This window comes from Sinocyclocheilus grahami, unplaced genomic scaffold (assembly GCF_001515645.1).
Source record: "Sinocyclocheilus grahami isolate Dianchi unplaced genomic scaffold, SAMN03320097.WGS_v1.1 scaffold1381.1, whole genome shotgun sequence".
In the NCBI taxonomy this organism is placed as follows: Eukaryota; Metazoa; Chordata; class Actinopteri; order Cypriniformes; family Cyprinidae; genus Sinocyclocheilus; species Sinocyclocheilus grahami.
In genome coordinates, this window is record NW_015506560.1 from 155,052 (window position 1) to 165,145 (window position 10,094).

The 10,094-nt window shown below is 36.6% G+C and overlaps 1 protein-coding gene across 1 annotated transcript in view; it reads right to left on the reverse strand.

Moving 5' to 3' along the window:
- Positions 1 to 1,701: 1,701 nt before the first annotated feature.
- Positions 1,702 to 10,094, reverse strand: part of LOC107569788 (uncharacterized) — a 22,480-nt gene continuing 14,087 nt past the window's right edge. The window contains exons 8-12 of the mRNA XM_016255941.1: positions 8,547 to 8,855; positions 7,330 to 7,638; positions 3,203 to 3,499; positions 2,404 to 2,715; positions 1,702 to 2,142 (exon numbers count right to left, since the gene is read on the reverse strand). Coding sequence (XP_016111427.1) covers positions 2,087 to 2,142; positions 2,404 to 2,715; positions 3,203 to 3,499; positions 7,330 to 7,638; positions 8,547 to 8,855 — 1,283 coding nt within the window. The 3' untranslated portion in view covers positions 1,702 to 2,086. The remainder of the gene's footprint in view (positions 2,143 to 2,403; positions 2,716 to 3,202; positions 3,500 to 7,329; positions 7,639 to 8,546; positions 8,856 to 10,094) is intronic.

Below are 10,094 nucleotides of genomic sequence, written 5' to 3' on the forward strand. Positions count from 1 at the left end.
GAACATGATCAGATAAAGGGTGAACTATAATTTGATTATTATATAAAACACAACATGCATAGTTTGAGAAATACTGCTGTGGTTCACATATCTTCTAAAACGCGTATATTTCCGACATTCATTGTCTACAAGCACAAATATCAAAGCTCTCTAAGACGCATGTGTAACATTAATAAAATCAATTAAAGGCACAATATGTAAAAAAAATTTTTAATTAAAATATCCAAAAAACACTAGAACAGTGTTATACATTTTGTTTACTTGTGTACTTACATTAGGCCTATCCCAAATGTTTCCAAGAATGTTTAAATCTAGAGAAATAAAGAAAATTGAGAAATAAAAATGTAACTAGTATAACAAGACTGTCATTGCATCACCCTGCCAGTGTCATGCACCCTCGAACCCAGTTTTAAACTATGCCGGTTTCTTTGTTTTGAATATGCGCCCTCTAGCGATGAAAATTGCATACTGTGCCTTTAAGAAAGCTTCATCAAAACATTTTCTAATTCATCTGAAAAACATTTGACATTTTACAAGTTTAAGAAGCGCACAGGTTCATTTCTCATTTTCATTGGATGTATTCTAGAGGTGCATAAATATCAGTTGTTGACTTCAGAATGGGTGTATCTTACTTCATCAAACTAAACTTGTCGTCTGCTGCATATTCACTTAATCAGAAGCCTCTCCATTCTTCATTACAATTGCTGATTTATTCATTGTAGAATCTGAAATCGATTCCGCCATGTTTCTCATTGACACGCCCCCAACACGGAAACTCAGGGCTTAAAGAAAATTTCGAGTTTCCCCACTCATAATAACGACTTTGTGGTGGCGTTCATGTGCGTTCAACTCGTAAATACGATCTATCCGACATGACTTGAACGCACCAGTAGATACCCAAGGTTTCGAGTTGGGCGAGCCATAAACTTTAAATATGGCGGAGGAGAGAAACATAGCAGTAGTATAAAGTTTTATTCGTTTTTCTCACAACATGTACATTGCTTTCTCCTACAGTCATGTAACCATTTGATGCATATTGTATGTTTCGTATTGTAGGAATCGTCAGCCAGCTGAATATCTAGATAGTGCTGTAAATGTTTATATGGTTACCAATGAAGGGGACGCTACATTTTATTCAAAACCTGTAAGATATTGACTAAATTTCTTTTGGCTTTAATCAGATTTCTCCAAGAAACAGGCAAGAATAAATAGGCTGTCCACCTTCTGTACTTTGACATCAAAGAGCTTGAACATGACAATCCCATAATTACAACTTCAGAACTGGGAAGCAGAAAGGTTCTGATACCATGTGTAGGCAGCATAAGTGTGTCAGATAAGAGAGACATACAAAATGTGCAGAGCAGTTGACCCCCATTTGACATTCACATTTGTTCACACGACAAAAAAATGTCAATCTGAACATGATCAGATAAAGGGTGAACTATAATTTGATTATTATATAAAACACAACATGCATAGTTTGAGAAATACTGCTGTGGTTCACATATCTTCTAAAACGCGTATATTTCCGACATTCATTGTCTACAAGCACAAATATCAAAGCTCTCTAAGACGCATGTGTAACATTAATAAAATCAATTAAAGGCACAATATGTAAAAAAAATTTTTAATTAAAATATCCAAAAAACACTAGAACAGTGTTATACATTTTGTTTACTTGTGTACTTACATTAGGCCTATCCCAAATGTTTCCAAGAATGTTTAAATCTAGAGAAATAAAGAAAATTGAGAAATAAAAATGTAACTAGTATAACAAGACTGTCATTGCATCACCCTGCCAGTGTCATGCACCCTCGAACCCAGTTTTAAACTATGCCGGTTTCTTTGTTTTGAATATGCGCCCTCTAGCGATGAAAATTGCATACTGTGCCTTTAAGAAAGCTTCATCAAAACATTTTCTAATTCATCTGAAAAACATTTGACATTTTACAAGTTTAAGAAGCGCACAGGTTCATTTCTCATTTTCATTGGATGTATTCTAGAGGTGCATAAATATCAGTTGTTGACTTCAGAATGGGTGTATCTTACTTCATCAAACTAAACTTGTCGTCTGCTGCATATTCACTTAATCAGAAGCCTCTCCATTCTTCATTACAATTGCTGATTTATTCATTGTAGAATCTGAAATTCAAAGAACACGAGAGACGTTAAAAAGAAGGAAGATCTTGAGATCAATTCTGTTGAATTTACCATAAAATTACCAATGACGAAGTTCAGTAGTATTTGAGCACTTGTTCTTTTCTCACAAATGATGACATTATTATATTTGTGATCTCAGTCTCCACAACATACAAAAGCAAGTGGAAAGTTTACTTGGATGATATAGATGGATGTTCAGACTGCAGGCAAATTGTATCATATTGGAAGAGCTTATTTGCTCACCAGAGACCGTGACATTGAATTCCCAGCAAATGTTCTTTCCGCATCCACTGAGGAAGTTTAGTTGATAAACTCCAGTGTCACTGGTACTGGTGTTCTTGATGGTCAGAGATCCGGTTTGATGATGCAGCTCCAGTCTGCCTCTGAATCTCACATCACCATATGAAGTCTTAGTGATGTCCCCATTCATTCCAGCTGCTAGGGTTTTATCTTGAAAGCTCCACTGTACCCGCTCACCTTTTTCTATGTTAAAGTCAGTGATTAGAATTAAAAATTCTCCCACCATCGCTGAAACTATCTTGGGACCAGACTCACCTGAAGAACAAACAAAGAAAGTTACTCGTACTAAAATAAATTTGATATTACACCGTCAAATTCAACTGAGGTATTATGTCAGTTTATATAGTCTAAAAGCACTATATTAAGTTAACATGTAGTTTCCAGAATTAAATATGCTTAATTGGTCTCTGGGCCCCAATTCAAAAACCCATGTTCTAAACAATGCAAATTCAGAAATAATCACATCAATAATGAAATGTAAATAGCAGTTTAATTATTACCGCAACTGTTATTTTGATAAATTATTCTACTATTACTGCTTTCATTTACTTGTATGTAGAATATCAAAGCTACGTTTAAGAGGGAATGATCTCCATCCACTGCATGCAGGCCAAATTAATTAATCAAATTCCATGGGGATTTATTACGGATTAGTTTTTGCAGCCTTAGTCATAACACGTTATGTTTTAAATTGAATCTATTGCAGGAAGAAAACATTTTGAAGTGAAACTGAAAGACTCACAACAAATGAAAACTCTGAATTTCCTGTATGAGGTCCTTCTGCTGCTGACGATCTGTAGTTTATAAGGTCCGGTTGTGATGTTCTTGATGGTGAGAGATCCAGTGTTCTTGTCCAGCTGTAGTTTGTCTCTGAATCTCTCATCGGCATCAGCGTATGTGGTCTCTTTGGTCTCTCCAGTCAGCTGAGCAATGAGATTGTTTTCCTCTCCAAACATCCACAGGAACAGATCATCTCTCTGTGTTTCGGTATCAGGGTTTAGAGTCACATTCTTGCCCTTCACCCCTAAAATCATCTTCACTGTGACAGCAGCACAAAGACAAAGAGAAACAGAGAGAAAAAAGGTTTTCAATATATAAGTGTGTGTGCATGTGAACACAGTTTGACATTACTGCACAAAGACCATTCATGTGCGGTTTTAAAATCAACTTGAAATGGACATGGGCTGGGCGATAAATAATATATCGAGAAGACGATAAAATGTGTCAGTAATGATGATACGCTCTGGACATTTTTACTCAATATGGATTAATATAATAGTCTATCACACAGCAGAAATACAAGTGGCAGCAGTCTGCACAACCTGATCTCATGGCAATTCGTACATATTTTACGAGGTGGCTAATTCATACGTTTTGTGAAATATCGTTCGTATTTTACGACGAGGCAAATTCATAGGAATCCGTACGAATGACCACCCCTAAACCTTCCCTCACAGAAAACATACGAATTAGGTCATATGAATTCATACAAATTTGCCACCTCGTAAAATACGTACAAATTGGTCACAAGATATTGTTGGTCTGCATGTTCTGTGTCTCTTTGTGTATGAATGGCATGATTTTGTCTATTACACACAAACACATGACACTCATAGTGTTTTCAACTTCTGCTTTTCAATGTATGACGACATAAACATATGAACTTTAATCTACAGAGCTGCTCTGAGAGTCATTTCATTAGAGAAAACTACTATCAAATACACATTGAAACTGAAAGTAAAACTGAAAGACCTTCATGACAACCCGTCAAAAGTGTGGTTTAACTTGAAGAAATTATGACTAAAATATATTACTATTGAATATTAAAGCATAATTCTCAAGATAAAAACTCAAGAATTTTTTTTAATTATTTTTAAGGAATGATAAAACTGTTAAAGTTTTATTAATTTATTTCATAAGACATTTTTTTCCTGATAATTTTGTATCGAATCATAAAACACCGAATCCAGAAAAAAAATAAAAATAATAATAATAATAATTTAGGGGAATATAAAATTTATTTCATGGGGCCCCAGGGACGTGGGAAGTAGGGGGCTGCAGCACCCCCTGTTTTCACATGATTGCAAATGCAACGCCAGGTTTGTTCATTTAAATTTATTCAGTTTTAGCATTTAATAATTTATTTGTAATGATCTCTTAAATGTAAATTGTACGTGGGCTATAATAAACCCATGTTTATCTTTATAAACATGATTAATTTTACTTGTGATGTTTTCTATATGGGATGATTAGCCTAATCCTCATGAACACCTGACGCTAGAACCCCCCCAACACGGACACGCACAGCACCCCCAACCGAAAGCATCTTCCCACGCCCCTGTGGGGCCCTAAATTAAAAGGTTTTTTTTATCCCTGTGGTATGGAAGCCCGTTTCCGCCACTGAATAAAAAAATATATAATTCTGTAAGTCATAATAATGAGAAACTTTCTCAAAATTATGACTTAGTATCTCGTTATAATGAGAAACTTTCTCGTAATAATGACTTAGTATCTTGAAATAATGACTTATTTTCTCATAATAATGACTTAACCTAATCCAAAAAAAAAAAAAAAGACTTACTCGGCGCCTGCGGAACGCAAGAGGGACAGCCCGCTAGCGCCATCTGTTGGTCAAAGCCATGCAGGAACACCGCTAACATTGCTTTGTTCTGTAATCTAAAGTGTATAACATTATTACGAGAAAGTTTCTCATTATTATGACTTACGGAATTATATTTTTTTATTTAGTGGTGGAAACGGGCTTCCATACTGTGGAGATAATTCTGAACTAACAAAGTTGTTCTCAATGTCTAACAAAACATGTGGAAAATAGTTTCCTCACTTATTAACGGTAAATGAATATTGCAATAAATATCGATATAAATAAAAATATTGTGATAATATTTTTGGCCATATCGCCCAGCCCTACGGACACTACTGACTGTTTTCTCACACTGTAAAAAATGACTGTGATTTTAATGGTAAAAAACTGTGAAAAAGCTACAGTAAAAACCCGTTAAATTGTTAATGGTAAGTTCCCCTACGATAGACGGTGAAAAACTGTAATAGACATTTCAGACAATTTTATGGTAAAATACCATTTTTGGAAGTGGAAAAAGAATGTATAATTTACAGGGGAAAACCGTAAATTGATGTTCCCAGAATTCCCTGCGTTGCATTTCAAATATGATGTTTTTTTCTTTGAAATAACTGTTTCTTCTTAGTTTTAGTTTAGTCTTAGCTTTATGTTTATTAGGGTTGTATGTTACATCTAATGTTGTTAAATTAATGTTTATTGCAGTGTTTGTGTTTATATTTATTTCAGTTTCATGAGTGTGACACTGATGGTGTTTAGTGTTTGTGTGAATGACCTTATATATATATTAGTATTGACCTTCTCAGCTTGTGGAAAAGCTGCTTGTGGTGAGCTTTGGTTCATCAGGTGACTTTCTCATCACCACCTGATTTTGATGGTTATCAGTGTAGGCACAAAACAGATTTCAGAACTTCAATAGGTTGGTATATTAACATTACATCAGTTAAAGAAATATGTTTTTTAATTGTACATTTAAGTTAAATCCATAAACCCTAAAACATTGCTACCTTATTTTTTACGGTAAAATTCTGGCAACCACAGTTGCCTTTTTTTACCATAAATTTTACGGAATTTTTTTTTTACAGTGTGGTTGTTCTCAGCATAGTCATGATGTTGCCCATTACAGGACAGTCGTGGCCTAATGATTAGAGAGTCAGACTTGTAACCCGAAGGTCATGGGTTCAAGTCTCAGTACCAGCAAGAATTGTAGGTGGGGGGAGTGAATGAACAGTGCTCTCTTCCACACTCATTACCCACAACTGAGCTGCCCTTGAGCAAGGCATTGTACATCACAGCAAAAATGGCTGCCCACTGCTCAGGGGTGCATTTTCTAAAAGTATCGTTGGCTAACTGTGTTCATAAGTTCCACTGAAAACTATTGGTAATGACAGAACTTGTGACCATAGTTGCTATTGGGAAACGCACCCCTGGGTGGGTGTTCAAGGTGTGTAAGTGTTCATTACTCACTGCTGTGTGTGCGCACTTGGATGGGTTAAATACACCATACTTAGCCTCACGTCACTTTCACGTTACAGTTTGGTACAGGAGTCAGAATGTAGGGATGTGCCCAAAGCCAAATACCACATTCGGAAAGGAAATGACGCATTCTATGGAACCCCTAAAAGGACGTGGTGATGGAAAAACATATGTGATGGAAAGAAAAATAAGTTTCAATGCTTTTGCATTGTGTCGCAATTATATAGTTAATTATATAGTATATCATTTGCAGGCATCAGGGAACTATCATTATACAGGGATCGAAATCGCTTTTGAATGTGTGCTCGCTTTTTACTATCAGTCAGTCATCTCTCCTTACTATCTTCACGCAATAAGTGAAATCTGATGTACTGTAATGTGATTGACTTCCGCAACAATCCTAACTAAGTCCCTTTACAGGCTCCATAGAATGTGTTACTCATTTGACATGCCTTTCCGAATCGCCATCTCCTTGCAGCAGATTTAAATTTATGTGTGTAACAGTGGAACAATGCAGCATTGTTTTGGATGTTCAGTAAGTTCTGTTGCAAAATGTACATCATAAAGCTTTTTTTTTTTTTGAGGTATGGTGACAGTGTGAATGCTAAGTGAACCATCTGTATCATCAGTATCATGCACCATTTTCTTTTTTTGAACCAGAAGAACCAGAGAACCAAACTACAACTGTGAACACACCCTTCCATTTCTGAAGACAGAACTGATCAGAAGTTTGAATGGAGCCTGAACAGTTTGAGCTGAATTAAATGCAGAACAACTGAAAGACTTGAGATACTCACCTCTCACAGCAACATTGATTCTGTTGATTGTGGTCCCTTTTTTGCTGATGACCTTCTGTGTATAAACTCCAGTGTGTTCAGTTGTGATGTTTCTAATGGTCAAGGATCCAGTATTAATGTCCAGCCCCAGCCTGCTTCCAAATCTCCCATCAACACCGTCAAATGTAGAGATCTTTCCATTCCCTTCTTTGATTTCAGCTATGAGAGTGTTTTCATCTCCAAACAGCCACAGTATCTTATCTTTTTTCCGTATTTCAGAATTAGTCTTCAGAATCAAAGACTCTCCCTCCTTCACTGACACGTTATTCACTTTGTCACAGCAGCACATAGAAACAGAGAAATTAGATTTTTACATGTGAGTTAGTAAAGCTTCATTGAGCATGCGTGTGTGAACTGGTATTCGCAAGTTGGTAATAAACTAAAAATAACATGCATAATAACTATGTAATTTAACAAATACAACTTTTATCTATATGTGTGTGCATAAAGTGTGCCACACACGACCTGAAAAGTGAGGGCATAACATTTTGATAGCCATTTGGTGGCTGGCTGCAGTATAGGTCATAAACCCTGCTGTCTCCATGTAAACGAACGACATGAGCCAATCTAAATAATCAAACACTTCAAAAGATTTTTCCCAAAGATGGGTTTCATCCTTTTAGGTAGTTCTTGTAATGCTAACATACAGTATGTTAAATTTTTCATTTTTCTAACAAGTTTGCTTTTAGTTAGTTATTTGATGCTATAAAAACAGGGTGTGGTGGCATGATTGTGAGCTTGCGATTGGCTCTGCGGCGAGTTTGGGCAGGACTTTGATACCATGGCTCCATCTCACGATCACTACTGCGCAGACGGGCTCCAAATGAATTACTACTGTGCAGACTCTGGTTCTAAAGGACATAATTTTTGCAAGATGACAGCGGCCATACTGACAGGTTTTGGCTTAAATTTTCTATAGTGAAAGGAATTAGATATGCATCCTTTTTTTCTTTCTCTATGGTGTGCATTATGTGTACACGGTTTAATTGAGTCTTTAATTGCCTGTACTGTATCAATTCATTTTGTGCACTATAGGCCTAACATGTAATAAATTGAGGAACATACAAAAAGACAAATTACAATAAAACTTTGTTATAAAATTTTGTTTTGTAAAAACAAAAAACAAAATCATCTCACAAAGATGCATTTAAAAAATGAACTGAAAGACAGCTACTCACAATTTATTACAACTTTGAATCTCTTGTTTGTGGTTCCTTTGCTGCTGCTGCTCATCTGTAGTTTGTAAAGTCCAGATAGTTCGGTTCTCATGTTCCTGATGGTCAGTGATCCAGTCCTCTTGTCCAGCTTCAATCGGTCTCTGAATATCCCATCAGTACCTTCATATGTTGCTCTGGTCTTTCCAGTCATTTGAGCAATGAGATTGTTTTCATCTCCAAACATCCACACAATCAGATCATCTTTCTGTGCTTCAGTATTATCAGGGTATAAAGTGACCGATTGTCCCTCCATCACTGAAATCATCACGACTTAATTTGTGACAGCAGCGCAAAAAAAGAGAAAAATTTTGCCATTAGATCGAGTGTGGATGCTGTTTTATCAGTGATCATTTTAAAGGGGTTATGACAGAGAAATCAAATTTGCTTTGAAACATCCTGCAAGTTTCATAGCTTAAACCATCCTCCTCATTATTAACAAAGCATTTATTTAATCAAGCGCCACAAAATGGCTCGTTTCGGATCTGAGGGGCAAGATGATGTCACCTGGGCAAAGACATTTGCATAAACTGCCTCCAGTCCAGAGCAAGGTATCGATGAATAGTCATCGTCTCACAATAGGCCCCGCCCACTGGCGTTCACTCGCTTAATGGCTGACACTTGATTATGCTGAATGCGAGTGTCGCGTCACGTCAAAAGCAAATAGAAATTACAATCACTGCCGCTATCTTGTCTACACTAGATACATTATACAGATGCATGTTCACGTTCTGATACAGTCCACGTGCTTAAGGCCCAATCCCATTTCTACCCCTTAGCCCTTCCCCTTTGAGAGGTGTCTCGATTCTCTTTTGTTTGGAGGTGTAGTGTTATGTCGGTCATGTTATTCAAAGAAATGTTTGCAAAAATCGCTAAAGTTTGCTAATGTTACACCATTACTGACTGCACTATAGTGCCACAACATATTTTAAAGGGGTCATATGATGCAATTTCTATTTTTCCTTTTCTTTAGTGTGTTTTGTAGCTATTTGTGCATGTATAAGATCTGCAGAGTTACAAAGCTCAAAGTCTCCCAAAAAAGGATTTATTCTATCTAAAAGAGAAGGCTGATCCAGACCTGGCTGAAACGCCTCATTCAAACACGCCCCCACATGTCTACATCACGATGTGGAAATATTTGCGTAATGCCGCCCAAATGTTCACGCAAAGAAAGAAGGTGTGGTTTCAGAAACCGCAGTAGTGTTGATGCAGTCATGTCAGGGAGACGCTGTGTGTTTCTGTGCGAAAGCGAAAGCACTTTATTTGGCCTTCCGAAAGTATAGATGCAATGAGGAATCATTGGTTAAGATTTATTTACAGCAGAAGAGCACAACCCAGATGTTTGAATTTGTGCAACGCATTTTATGGACGACAGTTTTGTGAATCGGGAGTAGACTACAAAGCTGGCTGTGCAAAGGCTATTTCCAAAAAAAAAAAGGGTATGACAATCTGGCGCTTATTCTGAATCAGCTACTGTAAGTATGTTTTCTTAATAGTTTAAGTATTTGCTAT